The 19,278-nt window shown below is 45.3% G+C and overlaps 1 protein-coding gene across 2 annotated transcripts; it reads right to left on the reverse strand.

The window, feature by feature from the left end:
- Positions 1-1,157: 1,157 nt before the first annotated feature.
- On the reverse strand, positions 1,158-19,173 carry stx11a (syntaxin 11a). Of its 2 annotated transcripts, none has more exons than XM_069931649.1 (2): positions 19,106-19,173; positions 1,158-5,180 (listed from the first exon to the last, which is right to left on the reverse strand). In XM_069931649.1, exon 2 carries the CDS (start codon positions 5,173-5,175, stop codon positions 4,318-4,320), a length of 858 nt encoding a protein of 285 aa, XP_069787750.1. In that variant the 5' UTR covers positions 5,176-5,180; positions 19,106-19,173; the 3' UTR covers positions 1,158-4,317. The 2 variants fall into 2 exon arrangements, with proteins under 2 accessions (XP_069787750.1, XP_069787749.1); XM_069931648.1 differs by lacking the exon at positions 19,106-19,173 and adding an exon at positions 18,646-19,095.
- Positions 19,174-19,278: the final 105 nt, after the last annotated feature.

Here is a 19,278-nt window from a genome sequence, read left to right on the forward strand (position 1 = left end):
CTTGTACAAAAGGATGGTCAGTAATATCCTCAAAATGCCGTATCACTGGGGCAAGGTAAGTTAAATAATAACTCCATTGCCAATAGTATGGCAGCCATGGATACACTTTCCGCCCATCACAAAAATAGGCTTTAAGGTTCTTTCCTCCATAAAATAGCTAAATTTGTTGCTTAAGTGGGTACATGGCCTTTAGTGTACCTGTTCAGTATAAAATATGAGAGTATTTTGGACAGGTAATATTTGGGCTTATACCAATTATTGATCATATGTTTAACAAGTCAGCATGGAGCTGCTCTTATAGTGTTCAAAGTCCAATAAGAGTGACATCTCCATGCCTGATGTTCTGTATCATTAAAGGGTATTGCTATCATGGGGACTCCCTGACCACTACAGGTTGGTATGTGGGTGTAGGTCCAGCAATGGGATGCATTCATAGTTTTGACATACATCAAGGACATAGGTGTTACCATGCCAGTTCCGTTTGGATCTCAGGGTCTGTGACCCTGCTTGATGATTTAAGTCCCCATGTTCCCTCACCTGATGTTCTATCATCGGGGCAATCAGAAAAGTAACTAGAGTCCCCAGAAGGATAATAACCATTCATTACAGCCATTCATTGTTTTTAAGTCCCCTTGTTTTTCGTTGATTCATGTTGTTTTCCCGTGGAACCAATCTTCTTACAATCTGTGTAATGAATCCACTGAGCCTGACCTTCAACCTTTATTGCTGTGGGGGTGGTTAGCAACACTTTACCCAATTTAGACCGGTTTCCTCTGTTAGCTTAGTCAAATTATTTTTCAATGTGCCATTTGCTCTTTCCACGATTCCAGCTTCCTGGGGATGATGGGCACAGTGAAATTGTTGTTTTATTCTGAGATGTTGGCATAGTTCTTCATTTACCTTAGCAGTGAAATGCTGCCCATTGTCTGAACTAATAATGGTCAGGAGTCCAAGTCATGGTAAGATATCCTGTAATACAACTCCTACCACTGTTTCTGCTGTTGTGTTCAACATTTTTTTTTAAATTTTTTATTTTTCACACCATAAATCACCATAGCCATGATATACACTTTTTCTTTTCCACACATTTACAGTGACTTTTTCTCCCTCCCCCCTCCCTCCTCCCAAGCCACCCCCCCCCCACCCCCCCCCTCTCATCCATTTTAGGTATACAATCTATGTTGCATTAATTCAGTCAGACAATGTTGTCATTCAACAAAAATACACCAGAAATTCTACTGAGTCCATTCTTTTCTTTTCTTCTCCTTCCATCAACTTAGGTAATGTTTGTTCCCGGTAGGTTTTCGCTATTGTATTTAATGTAAGGCTCCCATACTTGTTTGAATATTTCAATATTATTTCTTAAACTATATGTTATTTTTTCTAATGGAATACATTTATTCATTTCTATATACCATTGTTGTATTTTCAAATTATCTTCCAATTTCCAGGTTGACATAATACATTTTTTTGCTACGGCTAGGGCTATCTTGACAAATCTTTTTTGTGCATCTTCCAAGTCAATTCCAAATTCTTTATTTTTTATGTTACTTAGGAGAAAGATCTCTGGATTCTTTGGTATATTGTTTTCTGTTATTTTATTTAATATCTGATTGAGATCATCCCAAAATTTTTCTACTCTCTCACATGTCCAGATTGCATGAATTGTTGTTCCCCTTTCTTTTTTACATCGAAAACATCTATCAGATACTGTTGGGTCCCATTTATTTAACTTTTGCGGTGTAATGTATAGTCTGTGTAACCAATTATATTGTATCATACGCAGCTTCGTATTTATTGTATTTCTCATCGTTCCAGAACATAATTTCTCCCATGTTTCCTTTTTTATCTTTATATTTAAATCTTGTTCCCATTTTTGTTTAGTTTTACCATTTGTTTCCTCATTCTCCTTTTCTTGCAGTTTGATATACATATTTGTTATAAATCTTTTGATTAACATTGTATCTGTAATCACATATTCAAGGTTACTTCCCTCTGGTAAACTCAAATTGCTTCCTAATTTATCTTTCAAGTAGGATCTGTTGTGTTCAACATTGAGATTGATTCCACCCATCTACTAAAAGGGTCAAAAAGAATCAAACTGTACTTATAGCTATCCACTCTAGATAATTCTATAAAATCAATCTGTATACACTCAAAGGGTCCCATAGGCAGTCATGTCCTACCCAGAGGGCACTTGGTTGCTTTGCCAGGTTTATTTTTCTGACAGATAACACACTCACATGTTTTCCTCTGTGCCTCTTTTCTTAGGTTAGGGTGCCACCATGTTTTTAATGCCACTCCTACCATTCCCTCCTTACCTAAATGTGTCATTGCACGCATGTAATTAGGTAGCACAGGTAAAAACGCATCAGATAAAAGCATGGGTGGTCCATAACCGAGTCTCAGGACGTATAGTGCACCCCTGCTGTTGCCATAGATCAATCTGTTTTTCAGGGGCGCCCCCTTATGACTTTTGTACACTGTCCAGGTCATTTTTGTCCAAATAGACAGTAATCGATTGCAGCTGAACAAGCGGTGGTGTCAGCATATGCGTTATTCTGTGCCTTGGTGTGTGCTTCACACTTTATGATAGCCAAATGAGTGGGCTGGGAAAGGGCATCTAACAAAAAGGCATTCTTTATAGGGGTGCCTGATGAGGAAGGAACCCTCAGTGTTGCCAAAGCACCAAAATCATGGGCTACCCCAAAAGCATAACGTGAATCAGTGCAAATGTTGAGGGGAAGGTCTCTTCCTTTGATGAATGCACAAGTCAAAGTGAACAGTTCAGCCTGCTGAGCAGATAAGGGTTGGTGGAAGGCAGCAGCTTCGATTACAGTGTCAACCAACGATCTGTACTATTGCATATTCAGATCACTACAAAGGCGGAGCTGTCTACAAACCATGTTGTCGCTCCATCAATCAGGCAGTCAGTTAGATCCTGGTGGGCCAAGATCAGAAGGTGGTTTCTCTTCAGACAGTCATGATCCAGTTGATCTTCAGGGTCAGGTACATGTGCCGGGTTAATGGTGACACAATTATGAAAGGTCAGATGGGAGATGGCGAGCAAGAATACTTCATAAAGCCCCAATCATTCCTAGTCATGTGAGGCTTCTGTTCAGATGTTAAAAGGGCAGCCACAGAGTGTTGGGTAAAAACTTGAACTGGTTGATGAGTGGTGTCAGAAGTCCTTTCATAGAAGTCCCACTCAAGAAAGGACACACATACCAGTGGGGCTGCATGGTCATTCTCTTTGTTAGAAATTTACAGATTTATCAAATTCAATTTTGGAAGTTGCCTCTGGATTGTTCAACCAGAACCAGAATCAGGAACACCTTCACTGTTGTTTATAATGAGAGAGCATAATTTACTTCTCTTTCCACCTGATTCTCTTCTGTGCTGGAGGTAACAATTCTGGGTAGCCTGTCAACCACAAGCAGACTTCTGAACATACCCTGTCCCCACCCATCACCTTTCATCCTGCTCCTGCCAACTTCTTCTCCCCACTTGGCATTCACCCCCACACCCCCTACAGGCACCCCCAACACACCAAGCATCCTCCAAATGAAAGTGCAGTGGATAATAGACCAGGGGAGAAAGGGCAAATGGATTAAATACCATAGCACCAGACTCCAGCTATTTGCACCACACAAGTGATCACCAACCACAAAACAAACAACTAACCGGGGAGGCATGGTTAGCGTTGGGCACTACAGTTACTGTAGAGGTTAGCGCCACGCTGTTACAGCACCAGCAGTTGTGACCGGGATTTGAATCCAGCACTGTCTGTCAGGAGTTTGTACGTTCCCCACGTGTCTGCATGGGTTTCCTCCAGTTTCCTCCCACATTCAAAAAATGTAGGTCAATTAAGTGTAGTTGGGCGGCATGGGCTTGTGGGCCAAAAGGCCCTGTTACTGTGCTGTATGTCTAAATTAATAAATTAAAATCGAGCAAGTCAATGCATGATTTTCCATGTGATCTATTGCCACTATACATGGTCCTATCGCTGGAGTCAGATAAGAAATACTTTATGGTCTAGAATTGGAAATGGTCTAGAATTGCACAGGAGTGGGAGGATCCTGAGCTTTCAATCAGTGGGTTGGGTAGGGTGGGACAGGGATAGGGAAGCAAAGCAAACTTCACAGTTCAAATCTGTCCCTTTGAAATGGAGAGGAATTCCCCTATAAAAGAGCAATATCATGGCTATTCTCTCCATTAATTTGAGACTATTTTCTTGTGGGGTGGGGGGGAGGCTCTGCTGTGAGATTTTGAAGCAGCATCAAGGCAGAGTGAGAGATGGTGGGAGAGGATCTTGGGTCAGGGACAGCAACCGCAGCAGCAGAAGATCTGTCGACAAATGTTTTTCCTTTTGAGCTCTACTGCCTTTGTTAGTTGAGTCCTGGCACTGCCAACATAGTCTTGAACCTGTTGTACATTCGCCTCGATGTTGTTCAAAGTCCCAGACTGTTGCTCCACCAGCAAAGCCATCTGTAAGAACAGATCATGGATGTCCCGGACTCTGGACTCTAGCTTCAACAGCTCTTGGTGGCGCTGCTCAATTTCTGACAGCACAGTTCGTGCCCCTCGCACTTCACTCAGCAGGTTCTCGGAGAAAACATCCCACTTGCCCTGTTCGATCATTTCCTCCATCTCATAACTGGACACATCCTTTCCCATGATCTCCAGCTGCCGCTGGATCCGGGTCTTGCAGTTTTCCCGCTGCCTCATCTCCTCTGTGTTGTACTCCAACATGGCATTGTGGAAGGCATGTAGAAGGGTATAATGCTGTGCCTTAGCAATGCGAACAATGGCAGCGTTAGGCCCATGAGTGTCCGTTATCTCCCCTATGTCGTTGTTCAGGTTCTGCAATCTTTGCTGAATCTTCTCACCTTGGCTTTTTATGGCTTTAGCAATAGAACTTGAATCCCTCTTAATGCTGCTGAAACGTCTCATTGAGGTCAGGAAGCGGTTATTCTGCTTTCCCAAGCGCTTGATGTCCACTTTCAGACGCCCATTTTCCTCCCTAATCTGGTGCGATACCTTATAAAGGTTCTGCAAAATGAAGTCGCATTCAAACACGAAGCTCTCCTGAGGAGCATCAATGTTATCATGAGCCTCTGTCGGCTGTTGATAAAGTTTTGAAAGTTCTATTAATTCCTCGAGTCTGTCCTTCATTGTCTCTGAAAGAACAAAAGAAAGTGAGCAGTCAAATAAACCAATGTCACAAACCTCCATGCACCTAAATAACTAATTAACAATATCCAATAAAATTTTTCTTCTTTCTTTCTTTGGCTTGGCTTCGCGGATGAAGATTTATGGAGGGGTTTGTCCACGTCTGCTGCAGGCTCGTTGGTGACCGACAAGTCCGACGTGGGACAGGCAGGCACGGTTGCACAGTTGCAATAAAATAAATGGTGTATAAATGCCACTTTTCACTGCCTCAGGGAATTCTAAAATGCTTTGTAGTGAACTAAGTAGTTTTAAAGAAGACAAACATAAAAACTGCAATTGCTGGAATATTGAGCCAACAACGAGCTGCTGGAGAAACTCAACGAGTCAGCCAGAATCCATGGTCAGTCAACATTTTGGGTTAATAAAGGCGAAACATTGACTGTCTGCTTATACTGACGGATGTTGTCTGATCTGCTCAGTTTCTCCAGCAGTTCATTGTTTGCTCAAGTATTTTGAAATCTATGGTATTGTAATGTTAGAGATGAGCCACCAATTATGGCACAGTTAAATTTCACAAACTGCATTTAGATAAATAACAAGATAGTCTATTCATTGAATGTTGATTAAAGGATAAATATTGACCCAGGAAACTTGCTTCAAAGACTCAGCACCTTAGACAGTGAGCAGTTCTTTCAATACTGGTCCTCAGGTAGTGCAGGGCTCTCTCGGTATTGACCCTCCAAAAGTGCAATGTTTCCTCAGAATTGTCCCTCCATGATAGCATTGCATGGCCTTTCCAAAAGCATAGTGCTCAATCAGTTCATGCCTTTCCATTGCGAGCTTTAATCAGCAATGCCCCGACAAGAATGAATGTGAGCTCAGTGCCACTTCTCCAACACTGCAATATATCTTTAATACTGTCTTTTGACAATGCAACACTCCTTCATTATTTGCTTCCAGACAATCTGTCAGTACTGTCTCTCCAACAGTGCAGAGTTTCCTCAGTACTGGCTCAAGGTACCAGCTGAATAAATTGTTCAAGTTTCCACTGGGATTTCATGTGCAATGACCAACTCCACTACGTGCTGACCCAAGAACCTATCCCAAGACCTGTCAAGCATTAATACCACATCAATCCCACAGAAGCAAGTGCAAATTCCACTTGAATCCACGTTTAACCTGATGCAAAACAAATGGATTCAGAGTACATGGTAGAGAGCGACAGGTGCTGGGGTTTGCCATGGAGGTAAATCCATGTACTAGATTTCCCATGTTATTGGGGAAGAATTCTGGCTGGCGTTTCTTCAAGTTCCAATCATAAGCCGCAAATGTAACACAAAAACTATGTAAGTAGCCCCATGAAATTACTTCTTCCCATTTCAATTTTCACTCACTTCAACAATATATTTTTTAATTTTTGCACGAGTCTCTTCCATGAGTAGTACCTAACGAGCAATGCAGTACTCTTTCGCCCTTCCAAAAGGGCTGTGCTCAGTCAACGATAACTTCATGGTCTCCATAAACACCATTGATGTCCAATCCTTCTGTACCTCCATTCTTGATTGAATTAAGGTCTCATCAGCCCTCCTCCGCCACCTGAAAGCATCCTCACATTAAACAATCTCTCTTCTAAATTTTCACAATTTCTCCAAAAAATATCTGCATCACTGGGAATACATATTGATCATCCTGGTGAAGCCTAAATTTCTGAGGGAAATGCAATCTATTATTTCTTTCAGTCAGATTAGGCTCCCTCTTTATCTCTTCTTCTGAGACATCAATGCCGGTTAAGGTTCCTTCTTGATACTAAAGTCAAAAATTTCATCCACACTGCTGTCAATTTCCATTTAAAGCCAATAAATCAACGGTCTCCAGAAATACAAAAGTGGCATGGTCAGTGTAGTGCCAGCGATCGGGACCAGACCTGGGTTTCAATCCTGCACTGTCTGTAAGGAGTTTGTACGTTCTCCCCGTGTCTGCGTATGTTTTCTTCGGGAGCTCCAGTTTCCTTCTGCCCTTCAAAAATGTACCGGAGGTGTAGGTTAACGGGGTATAAATTGGGCAGCGCGGACTCAGGGCTGAATTGGCCTGTTACAGGGCTAGATGTCTACATTTTTTAAAAAATAAGTTTAAAAATGTAGCTGCTGGAATCTTGAGTAAACAAAGAATTGCTGGAGGAATTCAGCAGGTCAGACAGCATCTCTGGGTAGAAAAGATCAGTTAACAATTCATATCTGAACCTTTTATCAAGACAAAGATAGAAAAGGTGAAATTATATGTATAAAGGGGAAAGGGGCCCCAGAGGTGATAGTGTATAGAACAGAGGGTGTAGAAAGTGGAGAGACATGTTGGAGAAATTCCATGAGGAAGTAGGACAGGATAAGTAAAATTAGAGAGAGGGAAAAAATAAAAGTACAGAAAATGAGATAGAAACAGTGGAATCAGATAAAGGAATGGTTTACCTAAAATTAGAAAAATCAAAGTTAATGCCTTTAGGTTTAAGGCTGTCTGGGAGGTATATGGTGTTGAGAGAGATCCCAGGACATTGGGAGACAAACTGCATACGAAGCCCTGTGGATTTATATAAGCAGCATGGAAGAGAGGTTTTTAGGTTATTGTATCTGCCAGGTGATGATGGTAGCTAACTGAGATGCCCCCACAGAATGGTTCTGTCTGGATGTGTGCTTGCATGTTTTTGCACCAAGGACTGGAAAATGCTGTTGACAGGTTGTACTTGTACAATCAGATGACAATGAACTTGAACTTAATCTAGACAATATTTTGGTAAACATCTTTACACACTTTCAAAAGCCTATCCCTCTCTGTAAAGGGGTGACCAGATTGCTTGTAAAAACCTTACATTTTACCTATCATTTTGTCAAATATTCACTGGAATTATGATGGACTTCCTTCATCTTTCCCAAATGAAAGATAATGAAGAGTTAAAATGTTCAACTGCCTCATAGACACTTCCAAATATGCAATGTGCAACTTCCTTCATCTGGTAGAGGGGAGAGATAGAGAAATAGAGAGGGGGGGCTGGGGAAGAGAGAGAGAGGGAGAGCAGGGGTAAACAAAGGGATGAAAGGAGGAATATAAAGAGAGGGTATTCAGGCAGAGCAGAAAAAGCTTGAAGAGATGAGAAAGTGTGAAGAGATGAGAAAGTGTGAGCATCAGGGAAGTTGTAGGCAGATTGAGAGGAAAGAGGAAGGGACAGGGTGTGAGGGAATAAAGAGGGAACAGGGCGGGTGAATAATAATCAGGAAGCAGAAGATAACAGCATTTCTCCCTCTCCCCGATACACCATCAATAACACCAAAAGACTGGCCTGATTCCAGGATTCGTACTGAGGGAGGGTCTCAGGTGTAATCGCCTTTATTGGGGAATTCCAGGGGGAGGAGTTACAGGGAGGAGGCAGGCCAGCCATACACAGAGATACAGTACCAATGGCATAATAGTGACACAGTGGTATCATCACATTCACCCCCTCTTTTTAAGAAAGTACGGCAGGGTGGAGTGGAGTGCATTACAAGTTCAGCTGGACTGGTGGCCTTTTATGTCTCAGGGACTGCCGTGGTGCTGGCTGAAGTGCAGCTGCCAGTTCTTGGTAGATTTGGAGGAGGTCAGCAGTTGGTGTACCCGGTGACTGGGGAGGGATAGGTGGGGCAGGGGCCAGAGCAGGGTGCTGGGGATCAGCTGCGGTGGTCAGATCAACCATACCCTGCATGGTTCAGGGTAGGGTGCCTGGGTATGTAGTGGTTAATAGTGGTAGTAGGTCTCACTGGATCGTGGTGGTCTCGGGGTCTCCTGCACATACCAGGTCCCGGACAGAGATGGCATCTTTGTGCCCATCTGGGTACGCCACATAGTCATAATGGGGTTAGCATGGAGGAGGTGGATTGGTCTCATGGCCGTGCACATGCCTCCAAACCAGGACTGGTCCTGGGGACGTCAGCCAGGATGGTAGTGTTGTCCCCAATGCAGACTTCCTGAGGAAGGAAAACATTTATTCATGAGGCGTGGTGTCAATGGTTGTACACAGGAGGGATCTAATTGCATGGAGCGCCTCGGGGAGGACCTCTTGCCAATGAGAGATGGGGAGGCCTCTCGATTTCAAGGCTAGGAGGACTGCCTTCCAAACGGTGGCAATTTTCCTTTCCACCTGGTTGTTTCCACAGGGGTTATAGCTGGTGGTTTTACTGGTGCCCCATGGCAAAAGGTACTGACGCAGCTCATCACTTATAAAAGAGGACCCCCGATCACTGCGGATGTAGTTCGGGTATCCAAATAGGGTAAAGATGCTGTTCAGTGCCTTAATGACCATGGCCGTGGTCATGTCTGGGCAGAGGATAGCAATGGGGAAATCGGGAGCACTCAGAAACTATGTTGAGGAAGCATAGGTTTCTGTTGGAGGGGGGCAGGAGCCCCTTGAAATCCATTCAAGTGTTCAAAGAGGCAGGTGGCCTTGATCTGGTGTGACTGGTCAGACTTGTAGAAGTGTAGCTTGCATTCAGCACAGAACCGGCAGTTTCTGGTCAGCGTCCTGACACTGTCAATGGAATAGAGAAGGTTTCTGGCTTTGATGAAGTGAAAAGGCCTGGTGACCCATGGTGGCAGAGGTCATAGTGGAGGGCCTAGAGTCAATTGGACTGAGCACTGGCGCATTTCCCTGGGACAGGGTATCTGAAGGCTCGTTGAGCTTCCCAGGTCAGTACAAGATGTCATAGTTATAGGTGGAGAGTTCTATTCTCCACCTCAGAATCTTAACATTTTTGATGTTACCCGCTGCTTATTGTTAAGCATAAATGCAACTGCACATTGGTCAGTCAGCAGGGTAAATTATTTACCACACAGATAGTGCCTCCAGTGTTGCACGATGCTTCAACAATTGCCTGGGCCTCCTTCTTGATGAGGAGTGCCGGACTTCAGAGCTATGGAGGGTGCGGGAGAAAACCACCATGGTTGGTTAAGGGTGGCGGCTAGGGCAAAGTCGGAGGCATTGCTCTCCAATTGGGAATGGGGTGAATTAGTCCACAACATGCATTGTGGCTTTGGCAATGTCTCCTTTGATGCGGGTGAAGGCCACCCGAGCTTCCACTGACAGCGGGGTGAGGGGGGGGGGTGTTTAGGGAAGGAGGTGGCTTTCACCAGGGACAGGGTCTTTTCCACAGAATTGGGGACATAGTATGAGAAGAACCCTGGGCACCTCTTCATGGCCTTTTGGCTGTGAGGGAGTGGGAGGTCCAGCAGGGGGTGCTTGCGGTCGGGGTCAGGACCAATGACGCCAGGTTCCACAACACAACTGAGGATGGCCAGGAGTGATGTGGAGAACACACATTTGTTCTTATTATAAGTGAGATTGAGTGCCTTAGCCATTTGGAGGAATTTTTCTAAGTTTGCATTGTGGTCCTGCAGGTCATGGCCACAGATGGTGACATCATCCAAATAGGGGAATGTGGCCTTGAGCCCATGCTAGTCCACCATCCGGTCCATTTCTCTCTGAAAGATGGAGACACCATTGGTGACTGTGAAGGGGAGCATAGGAAATGGTAGAGGCAGCTGTCCAACTTGAATGCCATGGACTGGGGGACCTTTGGTGGATGAGATGACGATATGCCAATTTTAAATCTATGGTGGAAAAAACCTGGCACTGGGCGATCTGGTTCACCATATCCGCAATATACACATCCAGCTGGTTGATGGGAGCTTTTCCCAATTTTTTGACCACCACGACCTGGGTTCTCCAGGGGCCAGTGCTCAGTTCAATGACCCCCGAAGCCAGAAGATGTTGCACCTCCAACCCAATGAATGCCCTGTCCCCAGTGCTGTATCGCCTGCTCTTGGAAGCAACTGGCTTACAGTCGGGGGTGAAGATGGCAAAAAGGGGCAGGGGGATGATCCAGAGGATGGACAGTCTACAGGTGGGACGCGGTGGGTGGTCATGGTATGCTGCTTAGTCACATGTAGCAGGGAGGGCGGACAGTTTAAAAACTGGTGCTTGTGGGGGGGGGGGAGGGAAATGGAGCCCGTTGAATTCCATAGTTACCCTCTTGAGGTGGCACTGGAAATCCAACCCCAGTATCATGGGCACGTAAAGCTGCAGCATTAATAACAGTTTAAAATTTTCACAGGTTGTGCCACATATGGTCAGCATCACCATGCAGTTGCCACAAATATCTGCCGATTTGGACCTGGAAGCCAAGATCTTGCAATTTGCTGAGAGAGTAGTTCCGCATGACGTTGGGATGTACAAAGCTCTCTGTGCTCCCACTATCGAATAGGCAGTTAATGAGATTATCATTTACCTCGACCTCCATCATTGATCGGGTGGACTGGTGGGGGCTGTCATGGTCGAGTACAATTGATGCCAGTACCCAGTTATTGTTGGAGTCGCTGTCTGATTCAGGCTGGTAAGATGGTGCTCGCGGCCCAGACTGGCAAGATGGCAGCCGTCATGGCACTCACGTGAAGCTGTTGCTCGGGGGTGGAAGTGGTGCAGACCAAGAAGCCCATACGCAGTGTTGTCGATCAGGGGCAGAAATGATGCCAGAGATATGCCAGCTCCCACTGCATGCACGCAGCGCTGCTAGAGAGGGGAAGGTATGGACTTACAGACTCTGGCAGAGTGTCCCTTCTTCCCACATCCTAAGCACACTGCTTCCTTGGTTGGGCAGCACTTCCAGGTGTTTCTGTTGGCTGCAGAAGTAGCTCTTTGGGTGCTCAGCGATGGTGGCGGAAAAGTTGGGGTGGAGGAAGTCTGAGACCTCCATCCCAAGATGGCGGTGCCCACATTCCCCGTTAGGCAGTCACATTGTCAAATGAGAATGAGTTCGTGTTCCAGAGGGCTACATCCAACATTTTGGACACCTCAAAGGCCCTCTGCAAGGCCAGTTCATCCAATTCCAGCAGTCGCTGGTGGATGTAGTCTAATCGGATGCCTGCTACGTAGGTGTCCTGAATGAGTTCATCTGTGTAGACCTCAGCAATAACAATCTTGCAGCTGCAAGATTACCCAAGTTCATGCAGCCCATTAAGGTATTTCTTGAAGCATTTACTGGGTTGCTGCTTGTGGGTGGCCAAGAGATGTTTGTCGTAGACTGTGTTCGTCCTGGGCCTTTACTGGTTTTGGAGTTTGTTCATGGCCTCTTCATACATTGTGCAGCCCCTGATGATCGCATAGGCATGGTGGCCAACCTGCAATTGTAGCAGTTGTAGCTTGTTATCGTCGGAATCCATGACTCTAGCGGAGGCGTGCAGAAAGGGGTTAAAACAGAGTAGCCAGAACTCAAATTGGTCTGGGGCTTTGGGCGATTGCAGATCAATATCTCCCTTGTCCAGCCTCAGCGACTTGTCCATTGTGGTAAAAACACTTTATGGTAATAAAATTGATACACTATTAATAATGCCAAAAGACTGGAGTTACTAGATGACAGGCTTTTATTACCATAGTATTGGACACATGCTCCTGTTGCTGGCCTGATTCCAGGATTCGTAGAAAGGGAGACTCAGGCGTAATCACCTTTATTGGGGAATTCCAGGGGGAGGAGTTACAGGAAGGAGGTGGGCCAGCCATACACAGAGATACAGTACCAATGGCACCAACAGCCTCACAGTGGTATCACTACATCCCCTACGTGCCATGATTCTCCCGAAGCCAGAGATATTGAAAAGCAACTGAACATTCCTCAACACTATTCTGCCCAGAGCATTTTACTTCAGTCAGATGGTCGAGTGAATATTGGGGAAAATCTGAAGAGAAGATTCCATTATAAAAGTATTCCATCTGTGTTTTGATGAAATATCCCTTTTCACACTGGCTTACCAGTAAATTGACAGTTCAACAAACCAGCTAAAGAAGCCATTTTTGCCATTCACACTGGATTTAGTTAACCGGTTCTCTGCATCCTTTCACACTCACCACCATGCGTCCCAGGATAGAGGGGCGTCTATCCTCACTAAATGGTCCCAGGATACCCCCTGACCCTTTCACAATGGGCTAACCTGCATGCAGATGTCAGATCGCACTGGGGATGACACACCCTACCAAGGCGGTTCATCCCCAGGGTGATCTGATGCCTATGAGCAGATTCGCAAGTATTCACACTGGCACACTAACTGGTATATTGGCAGTTAATTACTGGGATAAAGTGCCACTGTGAATGGGGACGGATTAAAATTGGGGATTAAGCCTGCTCACTCACTCAGAAATTTGAACACTAGTGTTATTTGCAGAGCCTGACCTCAGCTCTTCCCAAAGATTGCCCAACACATTTCGTGAACCACTGACCCACCCTACCAGAATTTGTCTCTGCAGGTTAAACTAACCACACATTCACTGGCGTTCTCAACAGTTCCCCATCTTATTGATACATTCATACATTCTGTAGAAAAATCCATGTCATTCAGGAAAATGCTTTGAAAACCTATCCACATAACTGAGGTATATTTAAAAGGACATGATCAATGAACAGGACCAAGCCATTTCATTAGATCTGCTCCAGTCTTTTTAGCCTCCGGAAAGTTTTCTATATTGGCCAGATAATGAATTTATTGTCATGTAGCGCCGCACAGAGATGCGGACCGGCCCACAAAATAGACAACGAACACGGCAACCGCAGACCTGGGGGTTACACCAGCCATCGTCCCAGGTGGCCTCCTGCACAGTGGGAAGACAGGAACTGTGGCAGGAACGCTAGCCAATCCCAGGCCAGTGCTCCGATGACGTGAGGCCCTGACATCAGTGCCTGGGGCCCACATAAACGCGATGGCTAGTGCAATAAACCAGACTCGACTTCAAGGCTTTGGTGTGCGTGTCGTTCTTCTCCATGCCTGCATAGCACAAATGCTACAGTCATACTTAAAAGTACATTCATCCACTCAAAATGCGAAAGGTGCAGCAAATACCAAGTTACAAGAAAACCAACTCCAGTAGCATGCATCACATTTCTGTATGGTAAAGTTAATAAATATAAAAAGATAGATCGATTTCACAAGCATTTACACTGAATTTGTCACACTTGGATCTTCACTTACGTGAATAAGAGAAGATCCAGCCAAGATCCTCGTTTGTCCTGATACCAGGATGCCCACTTGGTGATTAATACCTATAGAACAGCATTCCACCCAAAACCTCAAACAAGAGTTGATGCAAGAAGATGGGGGAAGGAGAAATAGCGTGGGTGGGGAAGAACAATTAAAATAAAAAAGCTGAATTCAGCCTCCATGCACCAATTTCAGAATGACTCACAGATCTCTCCCTTTATGCTGTGATGCCTTCAATCTTAGACCTACCCTAGCACAGCATCAAAGAAACCTTCATTCCATCCACTAATGCATTACCACCTTTCCTGGAACATTATAATTCTGGATCCTCTAATGTTAATACGTCTCTCTACAAATCTTCTCTGATCTGCCAAATAGTTCCAGCATTTTATTTTTTGTAAACACTATGTTTCTTACAGGAATGAAAGGTATTTAAATTAGGGCAAATTTATTCTTAAAGATAAATTGTGTTCCCTCCTTCCAAATGTTATTTTTATTGTTTTTTTTTATTTTATTTTTCACACTATGAACCATATTAACCAAAATACACACAAACATTTCCCTCTTGAATATACAGTGGCATTTTCTCCCCTTTTTCCCCCTCCCTACCCACTAAATGTTCAACATATACATTACAACAAACCCATTAAACAATGTCATCACACAATGAAAATAAATAAGAAAATGGTGTCATCTACTTCCACACACTGGGTCAGTTCATTTCATCTTCTTCTCATTCTATCATGGTGGTAGGTCCTCTCTGTTGTGTTCCATGTATGGTTCCCAAATTTGTTCAAATACTGTGACTTTATTTTTTAAATTATATGTTATTTTTTCCAATTAAATACATTTATTCATTTCGATGTACCATTGCTGTACTCTCAGGCTCTCTTCTGATCTCCAGGTTGACATTATACATTTTTTGGCTACAGCTAAGTCTATCATAATTAATCTTTTTTGTGCTTCATCCAATTTGAGGCCTAATTCTTTACTTCTTATATTACTTAGAAGAAAGATCTCTGGATTTTTTGGTATGTTGCTCTTTGTGATTTTATTTAATACCTGATTTAGATCTTCCCAAAACTTTTCCACTTTCTCACATGCCCAAATTCCATGTACTGTTGTTCCCGTTTCCTTTTTACAGCGAAAACATCTATCTGATACTGTTGGGTCCCATTTATTTAACTTTTGGAGCGTGATATATAGCCTGTGTAACCAATTATATTGTATCATGCGTAATCTCCTTCGAAATGATGACACTAATTGGAACTCATTTCATACTCACACTATCTGCATCTGATTCACATGAAATTTAAGCATTCCTCAATCAACAGAGCAGTTTTAGATCTAATTTAATGGTTGGTTTGAAAAAAGAAATGGTAGCCTTCTGGAATGGACCCACACGTTCCTCAGCTGCCAAAATCCGATTCTGATCTCAGGTGATGAGTGCACTTGACACATGGGGGGTTTCCCTGGGTGCTTGTGTTTCCAACCACTTGCCAAAGACACAATGCTTAGTAATTTTTTTGGCATCTCTATTATGCCCCTGAAGTCGGTGGTGAGCAGCATAAACAATTTGATTGGGAGCAGCTGATGAATTGCTTGCCAGAATACTAAAATAATTGACAGAGTTATAGGAGAGGTGTACGTGATAATTCACCCAAATTCTCTGGGCAGGTCAAATGGCATTTTTACACAGAAGTAAAGGAGAAATACCAAAAAGAAATGTGCATACTTACCTCCAGGGTAGCCGTTCACACAGGCAGCGCATTTACACTGCAGTTGCGGTCATTTAGGAGTTGCGGTGTTTTCGGAGTCTGGACGTTTGAGGTGGGGTAGGTTGAAATGGGAGAAGGTCATCCCTCGCCCCCGTGCCTCCCTCTCTTACTTTCAGTGGAAAGATGACTCGGCCCCCAGCACCCAGTGGGAGAGAAGCAGGAGGTGGCTGGCTCAATGTGGAAGCAATGGCCATCTTCCTTACCCCTGATCCCCCAAGCAGTTGGAACCATTCTGCACATCTCTGGCTCTGGCAGAACAGTTCCAGCTGCATGGGGGATTAGGGGTAAGGAAGACGACCAATTATCCTGCAACGAGCCGTCACTGTCTGTTTCTCACTGCCGCCATCTGCTTCTCGCCACAAGCTGGAGCGGTGCTCAGGTCAACTCTGAGCTTGGCAGCACAGCATCCGTGTTGCCACGTCTGGAGTTAGCTGGGGGCAGGGGGTGACGGACGGCGAGGGGCAGGGGGGGCGACAGATGGCCAGGGGCAGGGGGGGAGGAACAACAGACAGCCAAGGACAGGGGGGAGAGAACAACGGACAGACAAGGACTTGGGGGACGGGGCGACAGGTGGCCAGGGATGAGGGCAGGAGTACTGTTTAGAGCCACGCCCCATTACCAGGGACTGACAATGAGAGGAAGCTCCTCAAACCAAGGGGAGAAACAAAATGATGCCAAAGGTATGGTGACTTGAGTATTAAGGCAACAATGTTAAACATGGAAGGTACACCAATGACTGACAAAATGTAAAAAAGATTGAAATTAAGAATGTAAAGTGTGGAGCAGCTTTTGGTCTTGTGTTGTACATAATTTACTGTGAATATATTTATTTTTGGGAAAAAAATAACATGCAGAATTATCAGCCATCACGACTTAATCAAACTGCAACTTTACATTAAAAGAGCTTGGAAATCCACAGCATATTATCATTGACGTGTTTCCCCAGGGACTGTCCTCTTTCAAATGTTCAGCCAGGGAGTCAAAAGAGTGAGGATGAAAGAAAGGGAAACCGAAGAAAAAAAACAAAACAACCTTAGGGGACGTGATCATGTCAGAATCATACAATCAAACTCAAAAACAATGAGAAGCTGGAGGGACTCAGCAGGTCAGGAACCATCTACGGAGAGAAATGGTCAATCAACTGGACACTGTGGGAACTAAAGTGTGACTCGGAGGAAAGGGGGAGGGAAAGAGGAGAGGTCAAGAGGTGAGAGGATTCTGGACAGAGAAGGTGGGAGAGAATCACAAAAGTCTAGAAACACTGCAATTGTATTCAAACAGAAATCCTGGAGGAACTCAGCCAGTGTGACAGTGTCCAGAGGAGGTAAAGATATATAACCGATGTTTCGGGCCTGAGTCCTTCCTTAAGGTGTGTGAAAATACACATGCATCTGAATTAAAGGCTGGGGGGGAAAAGGGGAAGAATGGGAGGGGGACAAATACAAACCAATAGACAAAGGTGTAAATTGGATAAGAGGAAAAGGTTAGAATTGATTTTGGCTGTGAGAAAGGAGGCAGAGAAAAAAGGGAAGAGAGTGTGAGAGAGAGAGAAAAAGAGAGCACTAGAGGAGAGACAGAGGAAGAAGATGGGGGAGGGGGGGTTTAACAGCAAACAGAGTAGATGTTATTGCCATCTGGTTGGAGGATGCCCAGTTGAAATGTTGTTCCTCCCATTTGCAGTGGTTTCAGTCTGATAGTCCATGAGACCATGGATAGACATATCAGCAAGGGAATGGGACTGTGAATTGAAATGGGTTGCCACTGGGAGATCCACACTATTACAGCAGACAGAGCTGAAGTGCTCAACAAAGCAATCTCCCAATCTGCATCCAGTATTTCTGATGCAGATGAGACCACAATGGGAGCACCAGATGACCTCTGCAGATTCACAAGAGAAGTGTTGCTTCCCTTGGAAAGACCAAATGGTGGTGAGGGAGGTGTGGGCACATGGAACCTATCCTGCAATCACAGGAGTAGATGCCAAGGGGTTGATTGGTGGGGAGGGAGGAGCGGAAGAGTGTGTCACGGGAGCAGTCCCTGCGGAAGGCAGAGAGGTGAAGTGGGGAATGTGTATCTGGTGGTGGGATCACATCGTGGGTGGCAGAAATGGCAGAACAGGATATATTGGAGGCAGAGGTTGGGGCAGGAGGGGTGGAGGATGTAGTAGGTGAGGATAAGGGGAATCCTGTCCTTGTTGGCTGTGATACCAAAGGGGAGCGGGGCAGATATTGGGTTTGGGCTGGGTTGATGGTGATAGAGAAGCCACGTGTTTGTAAAAGGAGGACATCGCTAATGATCTGGCATGGAATGCCTCCTCCTGAGAGCAGATGTGTTGGAGATGGAGAGATTAAGAAGGAATGGAATCCTCAGGGACTGAGGTGGAGAGAGACAGGGAGGGGAGGAGTGAGAGCGTTGAGAGAGAGAAACAACTACGGGAGCAAATGAAGGGCAGGAGGGAACGTCCTGCTCCCCCACGCTTCACTTTATTGCCCATGAAAACATATTCAAATCGTTTGCCCACTATTTCATGTCACCTGCTTGTCAGAAAACGGATGATTGAGCAGCTAAAAGTAGAACCTATTTCCTGAGCAGCACGATGAAGCCCCCATTTTCTCGGACTTCGAGAACAGGAAATGGCTCGTCAGTCACTCACCGAGCTCCCCCCGCAGCAGGCGCCCAGGTCGTGCAGCGACAAAACAAGGCGGCTTCTCGGAAGCGGAGTCGCGCCAGCTGGTGAAGGGCAGATCCCGTCCACACTCACATCTTGGGTGTGAGCACCAGCGGAGAATCCTGCCCTTCCGCCCAAACGTGGACCACCTTGTTGCTGGGAGTCTTCCGTGGAGGCGGAGTTCAGACTGGAATCAGCGCCCCATGAGAGAGTTGAGCCCCATGTCGGAGGGTGCGTCTGTGGCACCATGTGATCACAACTTCGTTCTGGGAAATGACACCGAAACCGTTTCCTTTCCCCGCGTGGGTTTTGAAGCGAATGATAGGGGAAAGAGAAGTGACTCGGTTTCCATTTGTGAACAGCCCATTGCCGCGAACAAAACCCATTTTCCACAACAGCTCCTCTCATCTCCACCCCGTGGGTTCAACGTCAATGCACACATCACCTGCAGACACTGGATGCTTTGAAGCTGCAGCGCCCGGGTTGCCCTCCTGGGACCCAGGTGCGATGAGTGGGGCAAAGGGACTCCGGCACCTTTTAAGCGGGGGGGGGGGGGGGAAGGAGAGCAGGCGATTTAAAGGGAGATCCCGCCCACCACGATGACGCGTCACTCAAACT

The sequence above is a fragment of the Narcine bancroftii genome, chromosome 4, assembly GCF_036971445.1.
Source record: "Narcine bancroftii isolate sNarBan1 chromosome 4, sNarBan1.hap1, whole genome shotgun sequence".
NCBI lineage: Eukaryota > Metazoa > Chordata > Chondrichthyes > Torpediniformes > Narcinidae > Narcine > Narcine bancroftii.

Excerpts from the sequence above, each read along its gene's own strand:
- stx11a (XM_069931649.1), bottom strand. The coding sequence starts at position 5,175 with ATGAAGGACAGACTCGAGGAATTAATAGAACTTTCAAAACTTTATCAA.